The sequence below is a fragment of the Centroberyx affinis genome, unplaced genomic scaffold, assembly GCF_046629955.1.
Source record: "Centroberyx affinis isolate AG114_WGS23_722 - 3 ecotype Tasmania unplaced genomic scaffold, CSIRO-AGI_Caff_v1 ptg000166l_1, whole genome shotgun sequence".
NCBI classification, from domain to species: Eukaryota; Metazoa; Chordata; class Actinopteri; order Beryciformes; family Berycidae; genus Centroberyx; species Centroberyx affinis.
In genome coordinates, this window is record NW_027278863.1 from 471,553 (window position 1) to 492,488 (window position 20,936).

The window sequence follows — 20,936 nt, forward strand, 5'->3', positions numbered from 1 at the left end:
TGTCTGCCTCTAAGAGTCTGAGCCTTCCTTGAGGCCTAGAGACAGAGAAAGCCTTTCTGTCTTGCCTGCCATTAGGTGCTGCGGTGTGGGGATTGGCTATCACTGACCCTGCAGTAAACAGTGTGTGAAAGCAGCTGGAGTGTCATCTTATGTGCTGTGGGATCAGAATAGAGGAACAAAGTTTCTAAAGGAGCAACAATAAAGGGCTGCTAGAGCACCTGCAGAGCCCCGGCCCAAATAATGAACACCTGAGCAGATTGGAGGCAACTCAATTAACGTCACTGACACTGCCAGTCAGGACAGAAAGGCAGGTACGCAGCTTCTGTTGCTCCTTTGTTCGCAAACAAAAGGTTCCCTCACGTATTCAGCCTAGAGTAGGGCAGGTTTTATGAAATGCAAGACAAATAATGATTCATTGTTTAATCTAGATAGGCCTCTCTGTTTTTCCATCTGATATTGCATTCAACATATATGTTCTGTGCTATTAATATTGAGAAGATTCCTGTAACAGTTACTCAATAGTCTAGTGAGACTATAGAGGGAAATAAAAAAAAAAAACTTGTATTATCTGCGGCCAGATTAGCTAATGGATTAAACATATCTGTATTTGGCTTAGTTTTGTTCTTCCAAATTCCAGCTGGGGCTATTTTAGGTGAGCTGTACGTATCAGTAGATTTGCATAAGATTTGCATCAGTACAAATTATGAATGAGATATGGCTCAAAGTATTTTTTTCCTCTTTTCCCATTCAATTACTTCTTATGTATGGAAAATTCACACTAAACCATTAGATTACACCATTTTCTCTATGCGGACAAATCGTACACTTAATGACTTTAAAACCAATACAAAACATTTAAAAAAAAATCTGCTGCAAAGGATCATTGCTCCATACACATATCTAATCTAATCCAATCTAATCTAATCTGTTCTCTTCTGTTGTGTTGTTCCCCAGGAAGAATCCTCAACAGGTTTTCTAAGGACATTGGTCACCTGGACTCACTTCTCCCATGGACGTTTGTGGACTTTATCCAGGTGAGTCTCACCTCGGCAGGTTTGGTCGCTGCCGCTGCAGCATGGGGAGGCCATTTCATGCCTGGCTAAGCCTGCTTTGTGGTCCGGGTCCCCTAATCTGGAAACAATTACTGAAGGATTACCCGCCAGCGCGGCCCAGCGCCTGCACAGATTTAATAAAAGTGTCTGCACATAGGCTGAGGGCGTGGCTCCCTCAGTGTGGCACAACAGAGGCGGCATCTCCAGAGAATGTGTACAGAGACTAAGCAAGTGATTGGGAGAGAGAAAGGTACCAAAGAGGAAATAATGGCCACAGGAAGATGGGTCCGATGTAGAGGGAAACAGTGGGGGAGCAGGAAAAGGATGACAAGGATGATCTGTTGAGTGGCAAAGAGAAGAAGTGTGAGCAGCAGGCGGGCGGTGGAGTGGAGAGAGAGGTGCTGGAAGCACGGTGGAGGGGGAAGGGGACAGGTCAGTTGAAACACATCCAGAGGGGGACTTGCCCCTCACAGCGCCATTCACCTAACGCTCTACAGTATTACAGGCCCGGTAGCCAAGGGCCACCCTGACGCAAAGCCAGGTTAGGTTACCAAATGCCACCATGCCACCGCGACAGCCATCTCCCACGAAAGCCCGCGGAGATGAGCCAGCTCATGCACCTAGCGCCACAAAGAAGGGAATGTTCGCTGCACAATTCGAGGTAGAGGAGCAGGCGTGGCTCCTTGGTTAGGGCCAAAGAATAGAACAAAGGCGCGCTGAAAACGAATCCCCCCTCCACAATGCCTGAGTGATGTTTGTGGCAGATACCCATCTCACAGGAGACAAAAGCCATCTTAAATGCTGAAAGCACAAAAGATCATACCCACAAAAGCTTTTTGTCTGCTATAGTTCCCCTCATTTTGATAATAAGGTGAATAATGGCCAGAGTAAAATAATAACGTTGTGGAAGGCCCATAAGTCCAACTGAAAACCAGTGAAAGCAGACTAGGTCATGACAGAAAACAGGCTTGTGTTGCACATTCATACTCACTGTAATATATACATGGCTTATCCAGTCCATCATATTTCAATAATTACCAGTGTTTTTATCATAAAATACAACATCTTTATTGATATGCAATAATGTATAACTATAGTAGCACATGTTGCTGTGTTGCAGTGAAAAAGAACATGCAGGTAACTTGAGCAATTCTTGAACAAACTGTGCCAAAATAAGATTAGACATAATATGTGCACATTGTTTATGCTGTTCTTTTGCTGCAATAGAAAATGCAAGGTGATTGTGAGCAGGGACAAAGGTGGCATCATTTCGACAAAGTACTTTTGTTTGTGCCTCTTTCTGCTCTTGTTTGCAGGTGTCTTTCATGGAGCAGTCTTTAATGCTTTCAGGAAGGAAGATTTTCACTCTTTTTATCAAAGTATTAGCCGGACAGAAAAGCTGCTGATCCTGACCATTGTTGCTCATTCGCGGAGGGACATTTCCCCACAGTCATTGTTTAAATGGTTGTCAGGGGGGAATAAAGTGAAACTTCATAAACAATGCCCTAACTGGTTTATCTCTCTCTATGGGGAGAGGCCGCTTCTGTGTGGGGATTTGCATCAGAGCCAAGCCCTTTATGGTGGAGTAAGCACTTCACAGCTCCTCAGCACTCCCCCCATACTGGCCTAACAAGGGGATTCCCTCTAGCTGGGGGAACCTGGGTACATCCCAAAGCCCTGTTTTTCACAGGTCTCATTTAGTAGTAATTTAGTATATTGAAAAAGGTGCTCTTTCTCTTCCCTCTTTATGGTTGGGGGGACAAAGACAGAAATGTCAATTAAAAACACCTCAGGCTTTGGGGACGGTCGGCTTTTGTGTGGACTTGACCTTTAAATCCTGGGTTGCCTCTATTTTCACAGAGGGGGCAGAGGAGGAGGGCAAGACAATAAGGGGTGAGCGCTGGGGCCTTTCAGCGCAGGATTTCTTGTGAAGCCTCTTGACCAAGTCACACCACTAACTGTGGGGTCCGTGGCTGCATTCATTGGTCTTCTTAACCGTCCACTCAAATTGAGTTTGTCAGCATGAATATGCTCAGATACCAGCTACAGCTGTACAATGACTAGTATTTTAACATTTTAGTGATTGTATCGGGGTCTAGTTTGAGTAGTGAAATTAATCTGACTGTGACTTTCATTTGAGTGGGACTTACCCTGGTCTCACCAGTGTTACTGCCTTATAAGCATGCACAAACGTTGGCTCTGTGTCATCATAAATTACAGCAGTAAACCCTACGGTTGTCTGGAGAAGGAGGAGATGGTGTGTGTGTGTGTGTGTGCACATGCATGTGTGTGTGTAATAGTTATACTGGAGACACAAACCTAGCGCAGAAGCACTGAAGACACACAGAGCAAAGATGGCTATTGTTTAAAAACACTGGCAGGTGGATCGTTGTGAGTCTGTATATTGTGGCACATTGTGTGTCAGGCCTCTTCTGTGGCTTTGTGGGATATGAGAACTGCTGACGTAACTGCGAGTGCTGTAGGATGGGATTTCACCGGTTGTCTCTGGTTCTTTACCAAGCCGGTGACAGAGGGAGGGAAGAATGCACTGGCTCCAGGCATTACACATACCAGGTTAGCCCGAGAAACACAGGAGATGGTACCGGTATGGAAATATATATGCCATAAATCCCCATTGACCATTGTTATATGACAGTGCCATTGTCTTCTTGCACAAGGTGGAAAAACACAAGAGTGACACAGAAAGGTGAGAGGCTGAAAGATGAACTAGCCGACATTTTTTATTTACCTGTTCACCATGGTTTGCCAAAATATAGTGCAAAATAAACTTCAAAAAAACTTAAAAAAAAAATCTAAACTCTGTATGTATGTGTGTGTGTGTGTTTGTGTGTGTGTGTGTGTTAATGAGTGTGTGTTCATGGTGGGTGTTGACTGTTATCTCTCAGCAGTACCACACATGGTCATTTGATGGCGAGCATCGGCCGGCAAAAGCTTCCAGTGAGTGTATGTGTGGTCTCCCATGATGCTGTGGTCTGGCTGCTCACCTGTTCTGACTCAGCCATACAGGACAGGCTCTCGGGTTTATTGAGCCTGGGAACTCACATAACATAACCTTGCTCTAATCTAGAGACTAACCACATGTCAATATGATGATGAAAATGAATTCTGTGCTTCGTGTGAGTGACTTTTCTATTTGTGAGCTGTTGTTTTTTGTTTTTTTTTATTATGTTGTTTGTGTTGTTTTTGAGAGAAAGGGAGAGGGGAAAGAGGGATGATTTCATGCATGTATATGAGGGCATGCAGAGTGCTAGGCAGTTGCAATTTGCTGGACACAAGTGATTTATAGGAGAGAGAGAGAGAGAGAGAGAGAGAGAGAGGGAGAGAGACTGCATTTCAAAGCCTTTCTCTTATTTCCAAAATGGGGGTGGAAATCAGCAGCTTGACTGAGCCCAAATAAGTGACTTCTTTTACCTTTTCACAGCACACAAAGGCCTAATCCTGGGACTACTTGAGCCACCAATGTAGACAGCGACTGAGACCACCACAGTATGTGTCAGACCCTCCTCACCACACACAAAACACATTGACTGCAGCTTTATGAAGTGAAAATGGCCCAGAAAGGGAAAATGTGAAGGAGGTGTCCACAGTCATTTCTCCCAAAGAAAGGCCACAGCATCTGGGCATTTAATGCTAAAATAAAGCCCAAAGGCAGAGCAGAATGGATTGGGTCACTCCTATTGTTCCAAAGCCCAAGTGGAACGGCCCTGTTTTGTTTCAGTACCACTGACCCCTGCAACTTATTGTGCCGCTCTGTCAGAGAAAGTGTGGAGTGAAAAAATTCCAGCGATGACAGAGGGCTTCTTTGGAGGAATTTTCTTTTCCCTGCTCTGCCTTCGTTTCCCGTTTTGTTTGCGCTTTTTTCCCGGTGGCAGCCTCAGAAATATTGCACACTGTCAGTAAATAAAGGGAGGATGAAAAAGCGGTTGTAAAGAAGCGTACTGATTCCTTGTGTCCGGAGGGATGTTTAATTAAAGGGAAGTGTTTATTTTCCGCTGTGGAACAACAGTTGCTATCTGCGCTGAACACAAATATAGCAATTAACTTCAATTTTCTACATTTATTTGGACATCAAAGGCCTGATAGGATCATTTAGAAAATAAAGCAATTAGGGTCAGCAGAGATCTGAATGGTCTTTGGACACAGCAGTGTGCCCAGTTTGCTTGAATGGCTGAATCGCATGCGTGCAGGAGCTTTCTTTTCTTGCTAAAGAGCAATTAGTGGTAATTCTTTATTTAAACTGTTTGTATACAAAAGCTTTTATCCACTTTTATGTGCAGCGGGCTGTGGCTCAGGGAGTTTTCTGTTCCTGTGTGGTTTTGTATGAGATATGGATGTGGTCTGAGGGGTGGTGCAGGGTGAGGTGTGGGGTGTATGGGGGGTGGGATAGATCACTACTTATCGGAGTCATCTGTGTGTAGTGTGGGTGGGGGCCACGGTGTTCTCCGATGCTGACATGATAAGCGCCAGACCACGCAAATGGATCACATCAAACAGGGCCTTGGCGACAGTGGGCCCTGGGGAGCAGGAGGAGGCAAGACTCCTATCTAATGGTTCCTGTTCCTGCTCCATCCCCTCAGATGACCCCACTGTCAGATATGCTGGCCTGACCCGGCCCTCCGTGGCCCCGACTGAGATGGGGCCAATTGGGAATAAAATGAACCAAGCAACGTACGTCAACGAGCAATGTCGCTATGTCACCAATAAGCAACAGCAGACTGAAAGAAATGCAGTGTATATAATAATACATTTTGTTCAGTTCATATTTGAGCCCCACTAGGGAAGGTTGGATAACATGTAGCAGTAATAGCCTGCGTGCCACCATCTCACTTTGCAGTCTGGTAGCCTTCCATCAAGGCTAAGATTGAAACTTATGTACTGTGAAATTCTTGGGATCAGTTGTGCTCAGTAGCTTCTACTCACTGCTTGATTGTGTGGGCTCCACTGCAGCGATGGTGAGACTAGTAATACCCTCTTATCTGAACTGTAAATGGAATTGAGTGGCTTTTCATCATAAAACTACATTGAAAGTGATCATGCTTAAATGTGCGCTTAAGCGGCTGATAACATCCGTAATTAAGGTACTAAATTAAATTTTCATCTCTCTGGGCTAGTCTGAGACCATTGAAGGTAACAGTATGATCCTAATCTCCCCCTCTTAGGAGTCATCTCTTAGGTTGTCTCTAATTTCAGGGTGTGAGGTTTCAATTTTATCATCTATCAATCGAATATGAAATATGTAACACAGTATACCTTTCAGTTGAAAAAATGGTCTCACATACACATCTGTCTTATCAGGTGGCCAGTTAAAGAAGTTCAACTAAATTAAGTAATTTTTTTTCTCATTTTTTTCACTCATTCTCATATTTTTTTAATTACACCACAACATATAGGCTACTGTAATAGCATTTGATATTGTAAAGTAAAGCATATCCACTTTAATTGTGTGATACCTTTGCAGACACCTTTCCAGTTTCTGATCACAGTGCGGGTGCGAGTGTTTTGGTGCTGTCAGACTCCAATCCTGTTCAGGCATCAGATTGCATGTGGCCAGTGGTCTAGATGTGTCATCTAGCCATTAACACGGGTGATGAGTCACTGTGTTGTTGAGGGATGTGTGGTTTGAGTGTGATGTATCAGACACCCACAGTGTGGTTCCCAGAGCCCTCTGCCAGTCACTGTGACCATGCCTGTTGGCTGGCTGCTCTGCCAGGGAGGCTTATAGGCCAGAAGTGTTGAAGGGAAAGCCCATGGGAGCCGGGGATACGAGCCGCAGTGGCCAAGTGGTAAATTCTCACCTGCTACTAAGTGAGAATTAGCGCTGTGATCGTTTTCCTTTCACACTGTGAGTCACACAACCTCTGTCCCACAACCTGCTGTTACCTTACTGTATGTCAGTGATGATCTCGCACAAATACAACAGAAAGAGTTTCTCATGTCCTGCCTTAAGAAATAGGCCTCGCTGCCCCGGTGGTAGCCCACACAGGAGCAGTGACGCTTTTGACTCAGCTGTTCTATGGTTGATGTTGTCCTCGCGTCTCTCCCTCTGTCTTGTGTCCCAGGTGTTCCTCCAAGTCCTCGGAGTGGTCGCAGTAGCAGCCGTTGCCATCCCCTGGATCCTTATTCCTGTGGTCCCTCTGCTCATTGCCTTCTTGTTCCTGCGATGCTACTTCCTGCAGACCTCCAGGGACATCAAGCGCCTAGAGTCTACCAGTAGGTTTTTTCAGGGACATGTCCATTTGTGGTCAGAGACAAAGGCAGACCACAGGAATGCTAATAGACCATTGAAGGAAGCCATGGTCATTAGCATAAAGGCTAAAGGTGATGGTGGCCCATGGCTTGGCCACACGCAGTTTCCTCAAGTGAAGGGAGTTCATGACATCACATACAATGGGAAAAATGCCAAGTGGGCATGACTAGGCCATTGCAGGCCTTAGTTCATCTATTTTATTCTGGGCTGAGAGCCCAAATGCACATTGGACGGCAGGTTCCATCATCTTAAAGAACAAAACTTCTATTAAAAGGCTCCTAGGAAACATTCAGGTTTTGTCTTTGGTTTTGTAAACCGAACAAATCCAAACAAAAGACCTCTCAATAGCAGTGCTTTCCTTAATTGAAATTGGTTGGCATCAGGGGCATATTTAATGTTTGTATGATGCATTATTCATAGGAACTTGGCTACGTATCACCAAATCACTCTTTTCCTGCCAACACCTTATGATAGTAGACAGTAGATGGAATAATATGAGACCTTTCAAATCTGAGAAATAGAGGTTTGAAATAGTGAATATCTGGTTGATTAAAGTATATTGAAATACTGAGGCAGGTCATGATAGAAATATGAAACATGAAACCAAACATATTCCTAAACCCTCTGTATAGTCCAATTGAAAAATATAGTCATATAAAATACTGAATGCTTTTTGAAGAACAGCTTGATTCAGATGCAAAGTGCTCTCTGTGTGGTTTGTATATTTCTTGTAGCTCGGAGTCCTGTCTTCTCCCACCTTTCCTGCTCTCTCCAAGGCCTGTGGACCATCCGTGCCTTCAAAGTTCAGCAGAGGTTCCAGCAAATGTTTGATGCATACCAAGATCTCCACACAGGTTAGAAGAAATTATATTTCATCTAAAAGGGTCAAAGATTCAGGGTCATGACTTTGACATTCGCATCCAAAGCCATTCACTGAAACGCTACTTTTGTTGCCTTTTTTAATAACTGCAATGGCTGTGCTGTAGTCACTGCCAATGAAACGTTATTATCTCGGCTGTCTGGTTGTGTTGCTTGTCAACAGCGGCCTGGTTCTTATTCCTGACCACTTCTCGCTGGCTTGCTGTGCGCCTTGATGGAATCTGTGCAGTATTTGTCACCATTACTGCCTTTGGCTGCCTTTACCTCAGGGATGGTACTGTATGGGCTCATGACAAAAGATATACACTTATGCAACACATTATTGACCTATGACATGACATTTTTGAACCCCTGACAATAAACCCATGAATGTGTATAACTGTATGTTTACCTCTTTCCCTCTATCACAGGCCTGAAGTCGGGTGCTGTGGGTCTTGCTCTGTCCTATGCTGTGACACTCATAGGCATGTTCCAGTGGGGCGTCAGGCAGAGCGCGGAGGTGGAGAATATGGTGAGAACAAACACATATATTCAGACTGTCATGGAACTTAGATATATCAGTTAGTAATGCTTGAGTGTAGGGATGAGACGATATGCTTATCTCACCATATGATTTGATACGTGATACGGGGTTCACGATTCGATACAACTATGATACGATGTAATAAATACAAGTTCAATGACAACAAAGTCTGAGTGCAGAATTATGTTTATTTCTGAGCCACAAATCTTTCTGTGCAATGGCATTGGCTTGCTAGAATGTAAACAACAATTTAAAAATGTCACTGCAAAGTGTACATAATATAATTTGGATGGACATCTTGTGAAATTGTGATGGGGAAGTCATCTCATTTGTGACTACTACAGCAGAATAAAATGGAGCTAATATTGCAATTTATTTTTCTGCCCCACGATACGTATTTTCACATTTTTGTATTGCGTTATATTAAATTTTGATATATTGTCCCATCCCCACTTGTGTGTAGTTATTGGTACTGTGGACACTTAACACACCAGTTTAGATGTGGTTGGACATCACCTCCCCCTTTCAAATTCCTTCTTGGAAAATGGTTAATCTCGAAAAGTGATTTAGGATTAGACAGCTTGGTCATGTGATGCCAGAGCTGGGAGATCTGATCAATAATATCAAGTGGGTAAAACATGCCAGTGCATAAGCATTGTATTCCCAGTTCAGGTTTTCCATGAACAGTTCATCATATTCTCACCCGCTTTCTCCCTCCACCATTAATCTCAATCCTAATCCAATTAAGGTTCATATTAGAAGCAGGTGAATTATGGACAGGGACACACTGCTGTATGTGATTCAGTGGACCAAGTTCATAATGGTGTGTCAGATAAGAGAAGTGCTTTAGTCCCCAGAGGGAGAACACCTGTCACAACATCACCATGTCATGTATTCAAAAGATAACTCTTTCCTTGCATATCTGTTGTTTCAGGAGCTTTGTTAAATTTTAGCAAGAATGATTTGGCCTTTAAAGAAAATGAAATTCACATCACGGCTGCTATTGACCAATGTAATGTCTGTCTCTAAAACATGAATTTTGACTACTTTAATTTGACTAAACAAGACATTGGAGATCACTGCAGAGCCTCTTGATGTGTAATTGGATCCTTAAGTGTGAACGTGGTCCAATGGCAGGTATAAGGTGTTACTCCTATATTTAGCCCTAACCCTAAACCTACGGTATCTGCAGTAGAAAGGCACAGCAGTACAGGTACATTAGGTAGAAAGCATTTTGAAATAATTTATTCAGTTGGAAGTATTGTAAGGTTTTTCATGAGTAGAGACAACAGTACTTTCATAGGAAGTTACTCCAGTAAAGGTAAAAGAAAAAAAATGCTGGACTGTTTAGTTATTTTTAAGATGCTGTGCATGTAGCAAAATTACCTCTAGCCAACCCTTCACCCCAAATATTAATTCATGTATTTGTTTTGATTAGATCATTGCAAATAATCAGATGTTAGTTCTGATCCGAACCTGTTAATGAACATGTTACTCTTATTTTAGCGAATGTTTTAAAAGTTACTGAAGTAAAAGTGCAGGCAAGTGATCAAAAGAGCAGCATTCATCAAAAAAATCTATGCCTTTACAGTATTTGTAACCAATTATTGCCCTCATCTGCTTGTCAGGCATGTTACACTTAAAGTTGTCTTTAATTTTTGCAGATGACATCAGTGGAGAGAGTGGTGGAATACACCGAGCTGGAGAGTGAAGCACCCTGGGAGACGGACAAAAAGCCTCCGCACGATTGGCCGAAGAATGGCTCCATCACCTTTGACCGAGTCAACTTCTCTTACGCTGCCAATGGGCCTTTGGTCCTGAAGAACCTGACTGCTGTCTTCACACCCAGAGAAAAGGTTCTAGTCCTTATTCCCAGCTATGCGTGTTTACTGGTGTGCACAGCCCATGACTTGGGTTGATATGCAGCTTGTGTAGAAGGTGTGATGCTGTTCTTTCTTATGTGGCATTATTTCCAAATCAATTATTAAAGGGACACCATATTGTGCTGCCGAATCTCCAGGACTATACCATTTGTGATTCATGGAATACATATCATGTAATTAAGACTGTTCAAGTGGATCCATTTGTTCCCATTTGCATTTTGAGTTACCTGGCGGTGACAACTGTTTATTCACTATAAGAGAGAGGAGAGGCAGAGGGAGAGGGGAGAGGAAAGAGAGAGGGAGGCAGGCAGAGGGAGATGGTTGAGGATGATTGAAATTGTGTTTAATGCAGGGGGTGTATTTTGCATGGCTACGGTTGGCCAGGGCGGCTGATTTCACAATGGATGGGTTGATAAGTGGAGAGGCCCCGGCTCTGACAGCCCATGGGAGAGATCTCCGCCGCATGCCATGGGGGTGAAAGGCTTTGTGCATCCTGACAGTCCCCCTGAGACCCTTTCACAGGGAAACCTGCACCTACCACTTACAAGACTGTTCTTACTCCATCCCTCACCACAGTCACATTCATAATCATACAAAAAACACACCGTCACCCCACCACAACACCACAGACCTACAGTTAGCCCAGAAGAGAAATGGCTTGGTAGGAATACATAACCTAACCCTGAGACTTTCAAAACCAAGATGAATGATGCTCCCTGCTCTTGCATTTCAATATAGATAAACAGCGATTGCACAATATGGTTTCCTGATTGAATTTAGACACTCCTCTGTATTCTTTGTCTGAATTGAGAAGGCAAGGCGATATATCCGATCAGCTTTTCCCCTTCTTATCTTTTTACCAGTCCTGATGCAGGCATAGGAAAGTGTGATTGATCCCTGCTGAACAATGTTGATAGCTCAAGCAGACACTGCTTCAAATGCATACATTATGATAGTATCTATTTCTGATATGTAAACCTTAGAGGAGTGCTTTTTTTAATGTCACTGGGATCGTTGGCAGTTTTGTTAACAACTGATATGGCGGTATGGATTTTCTCTTGATGAGAGAGAAAGAACGTGTCTTCACTGACAGGTAAACTAGAGCAAGGCAAAGGCATCATCTCAAGAAAATGAAAGACTTGGTTTCTGTGATGTGATTCCAGTCAAGTATGTTTTGTAGTTTTTGTTGAGGAGACCTTGCACAAGATTTGTGAAAGGATGTTATGCAATATCGGCAGTTGTACCAGGGAGGGTAGAGTTAGGGGTCCCAGCTGGACTGGTGACTATGTCAATTTGTCGAAATGCACTATTTTTGTGGTAACCCATTTAGGGGCCGATATACAAAGGTAGCAGGGTTCACATTAGGCGAAATGGGACAAAACACAGTGGAAGGACCTTGGGCATAGTAAATTCAGGAAAGGGGTGGGAGCGTTAGGGTCAATCAGTGACATCAGATTGTAAAAATGAAAAGTAAAAAGTGAAACCAGTGAATTAACCTCTGTTTATGTGTATATTTGTGTTTACAATTTGACCTTGATCTTTTTTTCCAACGTATAGCATTAGGCATATGCAACAATGTGTGAGATTTTATGACATTTTCGTAAAATATAACACAATCTAGCTAAAGTTTCTATGTCTTGAATGGTCAACATGGCAGCAAAAAGTCCAAGACAAAATTATACAGTTGAAATATTAAGTGTCCAGCATGGCATCAAGGCAGGTTCACCTGATGGAGCCTTTCTTGTCAAATATTGAAGTCAATAATCATGATTAATTACACATTCAGGATACTAGAATATCTGCTTGGTTTTGAAAGGCTCCAAATAAATGTTAAACAAATGCTGACACATGGTTTCAAAATTTTGTGGAGATGAATCATTATAGCAGCTTTATAATAGATGCTTGGTTGTAGAATTTTATCTATCAATCTCTATTTCTGTTGCTTACATGCTACAACCAAGGCGGTTCTATTGCAGTTAGCCTTAATAGAACACTCTGACGGTGACATGGCACTTCAACAGTAAACACCAGTACAGTTAAGAGCTTTAAGGGGCAGGTTGATTTTTTGTCTTTTTTTTGTGAATATGTCATAGACCATGGAATTTGGTAAAACACACATAAAAATACATCCCATCTCTCCACTATAGGTTGGCATCGTTGGACGAACTGGTGCTGGTAAAAGCTCCCTCATCTCTGCCTTGTTCCGGCTGGCAGAGCCGGAGGGCAGAATAACAATTGATGGTTTTCTGACTTCTGAGATTGGTCTGCACACCCTGCGCCAGAAAATGTCCATCATCCCACAGGTATCCTTTTTGATTTCCCACTTATATACTGTAGTCCCAGCTGTTGTGTCTTAGGATGTGAAACTGTATACGGTAACCAAAGACTAGAGCCGGATGAAATGAGATAAAAAAAAGCCAGAAAATCTGAGATATCACAGATGACTTTCAGTATGATGGTATGCTATACTGTATACTGTGCCGCACTGCTTGTCTTTCCAGAACTGGTTGACTTCTGCTTTGACATCTTCTGTAAGGTTCTGTATTTCTGCCATTCCCCAATCACACTGCACAGTCACCGTCAGATGAACACTGGTAACAGAAACCTTCACGCTCTGGCCTTCTTTTTTATACGCCTGTCTTTTTAAAAGCTAAAACGAGTGAGGAGAATTACAGTCGTCACTCAGGGGATTTCTGAAAGTGAGACAAACGGATGCCTTGAGACAGTTTAACTTTATTTCCGCTTGTTGAAACTGATACGGCATTAAGAAAATGCCAGCCTGCGGGTGAGTGTCAGCAGAGTGGAGGGAGGGGAGAAGACTCCCACGGCCTGTACTGTGAAGAGAGCAGTTCCCCATCCCTGACAGAGGATTAGCCCTCTACCCCCCAAACATGGGAAAGCTGCTTAGGAGAAGTCTCCCCCATCCTCACAGTTAGAGTCCCCTTGTACACCGTCACTTAGCCCAAGTCTCAAACATTTTGTAGGGTGCAGCCAAGATGCCCAAAAACAGTTTCATTAATGCTTTTCTATGGATTTGATAGGTTTCTGGCATTGCTACCACTTCAGATAAAGTTTTACTCCTATTCCAACCAAGTTTGAGATGGATGTGATGTACGTTTGATGTGATTTTGTTTACTCTTTCTTTCTCTGCTAGGGGGAGAGAGCTGCATGAAGTGGAAGGTTAGAAGTTAGTGCAACTTTAACCGCTCGAGCATCTGTATCACACACTGGATGGTGTTCAGATAATATGAAGTATTACCAATATTACGAAGAGTAGATTTTCTCTCTGCTATGCTCTTTTAAAAACTTGTAGAAAGAGAGAGGTCTCCATTGGATTTACAAATATACATCTGAAAGCCTTTTTTATTCTCTTGCTATATGTCAGAGATAAAGTGATATTCAGTCAGCCTTTCAAATGGAAAATATCTCGATATAAAATGCTTGTTGCCTTACCTTGCGATGCGGAATCTTCAGATTCTGATATGTATTCTATACATTGCCAGTGAGGAGTTTCATTATTTGCCTCCCACAGATTTGATTATGATAAACTTTTATTAGCATGTGGCATTAAAAAAGGATCCATTTCAGATTCTATTGAATTCTCAGGAATGACTTAGTAAAAAATGAATTCTGTGGCAAACAGAGGGCTTAGAATTGTTGGAGCACATAATCGGTCTATGGAAAGCTGTGCTTGAAAGCAGTTTTTCCAACCCAACAGTGAATCCTCAATTAAAGTGTGTCACAAAACTAGTTTGAATTGGGACTTCAGCTGGCTTAATGACAAGGCGGTCTTCTGGTGACAGAGGGAAAAGCTCATTGGAAGTAAAGAGGTGGAACATTTTCTAAGGCGTAGGAAACGGGGATGAAGTCCTGGAAGCTTAATTTTTTTCTGTTGGAATCGGTTGGAAATTGAACAGTTAGTCCTGAGTTTTAGGACTCAAACGGAAGGTCTGTTGAGACATGATTTTGTGTTTGAGGTGTGTGTTTGTGTACACTGTATGAATGTGTGTGCTTGTACACGTGAGTGCATACTGTAATTTTGCACTGTGTTGCTGTCACAGCACTGGCTATGCTGCTGATCTGCAAGAAAGCAGCGATCAAGGTATGGATAGTGAGTCATTATACACTAGCATTTCTCTAACCTAAACAAAGGACACCCAGCCTTTTACAGTCATTATGTACTTTACTCTTGCTGCTGGTCTAATCTTGCAGTTGCCAGGTGAACATTTCTTATCTTGATTTGAGGTCAGATTAATATCTTGAGTAAGCTTGATTTATCACATCGCCTTGACTGTATTGAGGATACAATGGATCCCTGACAGTTGTGGATGAGGACAGTTGCTTGCTGCCCTGCTTTATCTCTATTGCTCATATAGGCCCATTCACACTCGTTAATGTTTTTTCAAATGGTCATTATGCTCATTTAAGTGTCATAAATTCAGCGTTATGTTCCAGAAGAAAGCCCTGCTGTATTTGCTCATTGATAAAACAATGAGGAAATGATGCTATGAAAACCTTATCTGCAGTTATATTGTACTAAGAGGGGTAAGACTGTCTGTTTATGACCAGCTAGGAGAGACCCGGTAAGTGTTCAGTAAATCACTTAAACGTCGGAACAGGATTTATGAATAAATATCTGACCTGACACAAGGAGATGTGGGCTTGCTTCTGTTTATCAGGTTTACCGCAAACAGAGCGGCATGCTGGAACAGTGCCTGTGGACTGGCAGACTGTTCCCACTGCACTGTAATAAAGAGCTTTATTTACTCTCTTAAAGACGGCTGTGTGGCTGAACCTTGATACAGGTGTGTGGCTCACCATAAATACATATCTTGGGAATCTTAGCTGCCTGAGATCTGAGACTGTCCTTTCATGAAGGTAGTCAACTGATGTGATAACCCCTCTTGACAGATGCTTGTGAGTAAAGCTGTGACTTTTGGCAGACATTTTAGGATGATTTTTTAATACTAACACATATGGGCTTTATATGGTAACAGTGACCGGGTGGCACTTTTTTGTGTTACATGATATATTCTGATACCAAGTTCCGACAACCTCTGTACAGTTATTCTCAGCCAACTCCAGAGCACAAGTTCTGGTTTTCCAAGTAAAAAGATCAACTTATTGAAGCATAGTGGGCCAGAGCATTGAATGGGGCTCCTGAGTGTAGCAAGCCCTTTGTGAACATCTTTCCCTCACACATAGCCTAGCGGCGCTCTATAAAGCCTGTCTTAACCCTTTCACACATCTTCCCCCTCGTCATTATCTTAACTGGCCACGGCCTTCTCTTTCTATATCCATCTATCCCCAGGACCCAGTTCTCTTCACGGGCACCATGAGGAAGAATCTGGACCCTTTCAGGCAGCACACAGACGAGGACCTGTGGAATGCACTCCAAGAGGTACTCCAGCGTGGCTCTGAATGATTCCCCCTCGCCGGCCCAGGGGGGGATCCCTCTGTCCCCCTGCACAATGCTGCCATTCAGCCTCCCTGCTCGCCACAAGTCATGGGGGGAAATCCCATTAGGGCCGTGGGGCCCAGCTCAATGTGCGGCTTGTAACTGGGAACCATTGAAAGTGCTGGGGGAGATGTGTTTGGGCAGTCAGGCCAACCGGGATGAAGGCTCCCCCCACAGTGAAGGGCTCCAGCTCCTGGTCCTGCCTCTGAATGGGTTTGGTGGCCTGGATTAAAGCTAGAGGCTGGCCACAAGAGAGCACTGGCCAAGGTCATCAGTGGACCTGGCCCTGCATTGTGCCAGGCGGTTAATGGGTGTGTTTGGATGGCTCTTTAAAGACATCCCCACAGGAAGCCTTTATGCAGGAGTAATGAAGGGTTGGGGCTCTGCTCTCCCTCTCTGCAGGTGCAGCTGAAGGCCGTGGTGGAGGAGCTGCCCAATAAGTTGGAGACGGTGCTGGCTGAGTCGGGCTCTAACTTCAGCGTGGGCCAGAGGCAACTGGTGTGTCTGGCCAGGGCCATCCTCCGGAAAAACCGGATCCTTATCATCGATGAGGCCACAGCCAATGTGGACCCAAGGTCAGGGGACACTTGAATCTACAAGTAAAATGTTTGATGTCCATTCCATATGTAACTTGTTGCCTGTAAATTAGTGTTGCAACAAATGGAATTGTTTGCTAATCACCAATATTTTAACGAGAAGAACATTCACTATTGGTCCAATACCAATGTATTAGTGTACAATTAGTGTACAGACATATCTTTGAATAAGAGCAAATAAATAAATACGTTGACCTGATAAGTGAAATGAAATCCTGCACCAATAGACTTAATCCTGCACCGATCAACAGTGGGTTGATCATCTAATAATCAGAGTGAACATCTTGCCAATACCCTTCAGTGGCTGATTGATCAGAGCATCCCTACTATAAACTGCCAATAAGTACAAAAACAAATGCACTTACACTATACACTTATACAATTATTCTGAATTCACAACTTTTATTACAATCGGTGTGGAATCAAATCAGATATGACGCACTGCAAAAATACACGTCAAAATAAACTGAATCCATCTTTATGAAATCAAGGCCTTCTGGTATCCTTTACTACAACTGTTTCTACAGCTGCACATACCTTGCTGAGGATTAGCCATTGTTTTGTGTCGAGTAAAATCCCTGCCCAAGGGTCTATAGGAAGAGAGTTTTGTTTCGGCTGAGGTGTTGTGTTCCCCTGCTCCTTTAGAACTGATGGCCTCATCCAGCAGACTATCCGGGACAAGTTTCAAGAATGTACAGTCCTCACCATCGCTCACAGGCTCAACACTATCATTGACTGTGACAGAATACTGGTAAGTAAGGGCACAGTGGATTTCTATTGTTTTCCAAGCCCTTCAGTCAGAATGTTATTATAAATAAACTTTAAAGGAGAATCTGTTCTTCTTCAATAATACATTTGTGGGAAAGTAGATAATAAAGACAGACAGGAGAGGAGAGGAGAGGAGAGACAGATGCAAACAAACAAAACGGCTCGCAGTTCCGTCTTTGCAGTCTCAACATGGTATGAGGCCTAGCACAGATAATGTAGGAGGAGAAGAGTTGTAATAGCTTTTTATAAGAGATGGAAAAACCCTTTCTATTTTTCCCATCAGCTATGATAAATTGAGCTGCCACATTGTGTATTGAATGTGAGATACACATATGAAGTAGCCAGCACAATGTATTGTATTCAATGTAACTACTGTATAGTCCTGAACATGTAAATACCCAAGGTTCAGAGCTGACAAACACCTCTTCCTTTCATTGTGAAAGGCCTACTACACAACCTTTATGGAGTTTTAATTCACTGGTTTCTATTTTGCAGCAGCTGGGCTGGTTTCTCCCTCACGACATTCCCTCTCGCTCAGCCTGTGCCCCATGCCACTTGATCTTTGGCCTCTCCCTGCTACTGCCTGCAGAGGTGCCAATTAGTGCCATTTGTGGCAGCATTTGTTTGCCGTCTATGAGGACGGGGCATGACCTGGTGGCCGCCCGGTCACTGAGAAGGCCGAGGAGAAAAGCCAAATATCAAACAGCGGGGACCATTTCACACCTACCCTTGTGTTAAATGCCCCCAGATTGTTGTGCTGTCCGGGGGAACCGAACTGGGACCCGCCTGAATTGCCTTGTCCAAATCTTAAGCCATGCTATATTTTGACGCTGAATGTTTTCTAAGATAGAAACTCCATGGTCGAGTATCCTGCTACCAAACTGTCGATTATGACAGCAGCTGCAGAATTCTTCTTTTCATGCTCACCGCTCACCAAAATTGGGCTTAAGTTGTTACAAAGCACTCGTTACCATTGTAAGGGGATCTTTCTTGTTTAAATTTGTCTGTAATATAATTGTAGTCCTTTCTGTACTCCTTGAATTGGCACTATTCTTTGTGTGGTTTACATGGCATGTGATGACAGAGAAATGATGGTAATTTTCTAGAGAGTGTAGAAGGTGTGATTGTTGGCTTTGACTGAGGACCACCCTTGAGCCGCTGAAATGCCTGGATAAATGCATGGATAAATGACTGATCTTCAGTCTGTCAGTGTCAGCATACTAGACTTTCACACAGCTAACAGGCCATGCTCATCGTCCGCGGACCTGTCGAGCAGAAACAAGCACCGGTGTTTGCTGTCGGCATGAGTCACATAAAATGGATGGTTCCGAGATGCAGAGAACTACTGTTTCCCCTTTTACCTCTTGCTGTCTGCGTGCATTGCTCAGCAGCGAAACAGCTGAAATGTTAGTTTTCAAGAAGTAAAGTATACAGGTGGTGACGCACACACCCAGCTCTGTGTGTGTGTGATTGCAGGTCCTGGACGCCGGCAGGATCCAGGAGTATGATGAGCCATATGTGCTGCTCCAGAACCAGGATGGACTCTTCTACCAGATGGTCCGACAGACAGGCAGAGCTGAGGCCGCCTCCCTGCTCCACACAGCCAAACAGGTAACCACACCCTCCTTTGTCCCGGGACTGTGCTGTCACTGAACATAGTCCAGCCTTGGCACACTAATCCCAGACTCTCCCTTTAACTGCAGACTTCATTGCTCACCTCCAAAATATAAATACAGTTAAGCAACAGAAGATGTGCGTATCCCTGACAATGCAAAGACGGTTGATTACCATTTTAATTTAAAGTGCCTACTTGGAGCATTGCGACACCATAACATTAATTTCAAGAGAGAAATTGCCCCTTTGTAGATTTACATCCCCTGATCTTATCGAAGAAGCTCTCCATATAATCTTTTTTTTCAAAAATGTAATTTTGAGATCATTTTGGAGATGATTCTAGAAAAGCAGCTTTCTTTCCACTATATCTATTTTGAAATATTGGGTTTAACTTCATCGCGATTCGGGATAAACTTTCTATGGGGATTACTGTAATAGAGAATGTCCATATTTTTTCCCTGTGAAATTCATTTGTGATGTATTTCCCCTTCAGACACTGAACAGATAAGAGCCGGCTATTCATTGTTCAATTCCATTTTATGTGCATCTGTCTGGGACTACAGATACCATATTGCAACTTCAAACAGGTCTTTGTGAAATAAGAAAAAGTAGGCATCATTTCATTTTCTCTCTGTCCCTCGCACAAATTTATCAGCAAAACTGTATCTACTCAGCCAGAGAGTGAAATGAGTAAAATACTGATTTCAAAGACTCAGCACACTGTGGTATTATTTGGTATCGTCTTACCCGGCACACTGGCGGATTGGTAGTGACATTGTTCAAGCCCTTACGTTTCCTTTCTTTATTGTAGGATGCTCTCCTTAGATCAGATTACTGCAACATCCATAACTGTCTAGCACCACTTATTAAATACTGAGATGGTCCACGGGCTGAGTGTGAAGTTTCTATAGTTGTCAGTCAAGGTTTAAACACATTAAATAATCTGATACCAAACCTCTAGCTCCTTTGTCCATGCTGAATGAGAATCCCAGAGTAGGCAGCATATCTGATGCTGGAGCTAACCTGTTTTCACCTGTTTTACCCCTTTTTCATGAACTTTGTGCTATTGAAATAGCTGGTTTGTCATAGCGTCTTTGTATGAGGAAAAACAAGCGTTGTATGGGCGTTTTGAACAAACATTGATATCTTCCGAGCCAATTTACAAATTGTGTCGCACTGCTCAGGTTAGAAGCCACTGTTAGAGAAAATGAAGTCTGTAGATAATTTTAGTGATTATCTCAGATACATTTTCCCCTGAATTTCACAGTTGTTTCAAGACTAAATAAGCCACTTTTGCATGCTCCAGCGGGTGACAAATCCCTCCACCCAGCTCGGGATCTGTCATAAATCAGACCTTAACAGATCTTAGCTCAGATTGGACTGTGCGTTTGTATTCTGTGACACCGCTTCCCTGATACCCTTCCAGGTTTACATGAACAAAAGCCGAGTGACAGACGTGCAGTGTGCCAAGGACAGCTGTGTCATCTTTGAGACGTCTCTCTGACAGTTTGGAGAGTCGCTGTGACCCCTGTGCTTTGCCATCACTGACCAAATCCCTTACCATCAGAGGTGACCAAATACACTCTGTCCTTTATATTAAAATGTCTTTAGACTCCCAGTAGGCTTACCGTAGTATGTGCTGCATTTGATTGGCACAGCCCTTTGGTCTCTAATAGAAAAGAGGCGAGTGTCTGAGGCAGGCTGTGCCTTTATTGGCAGCGTATTACAGTATGGCTGTTTATTGATTACACCCCGCTATGTTTATGTATGTGTGTTCTGGCCTCTTGGGTAGCTTCAATCCTGCACTGGTGCTTGAAAGAGTTGAGATATTGGATGTGTTTATCCAGGTACAATAAATTATCGGTGGCGTAAATTATTCAAGTTAAGACAAACAT

At 43.2% G+C, this 20,936-nt stretch overlaps 1 protein-coding gene across 3 annotated transcripts in view; it reads left to right on the forward strand.

Moving 5' to 3' along the window:
- LOC139655909 (ATP-binding cassette sub-family C member 4-like) overlaps positions 1-20,630 on the forward strand; it is a 35,311-nt gene extending 14,681 nt beyond the window's left edge. For all 3 annotated transcript variants that reach the window (XM_071533327.1, XM_071533335.1, XM_071533344.1), the window contains exons 20-31: positions 955-1,034; positions 7,133-7,283; positions 8,055-8,174; positions 8,363-8,473; positions 8,610-8,710; positions 10,387-10,578; positions 12,753-12,908; positions 15,917-16,006; positions 16,466-16,638; positions 17,305-17,410; positions 18,904-19,038; positions 20,468-20,630. In XM_071533327.1, coding sequence (XP_071389428.1) covers positions 955-1,034; positions 7,133-7,283; positions 8,055-8,174; positions 8,363-8,473; positions 8,610-8,710; positions 10,387-10,578; positions 12,753-12,908; positions 15,917-16,006; positions 16,466-16,638; positions 17,305-17,410; positions 18,904-19,038; positions 20,468-20,545 — 1,493 coding nt within the window. In that variant the 3' untranslated portion in view covers positions 20,546-20,630. The remainder of the gene's footprint in view (positions 1-954; positions 1,035-7,132; positions 7,284-8,054; positions 8,175-8,362; positions 8,474-8,609; positions 8,711-10,386; positions 10,579-12,752; positions 12,909-15,916; positions 16,007-16,465; positions 16,639-17,304; positions 17,411-18,903; positions 19,039-20,467) is intronic.
- The last annotated feature ends 306 nt before the right edge of the window (positions 20,631-20,936 follow it).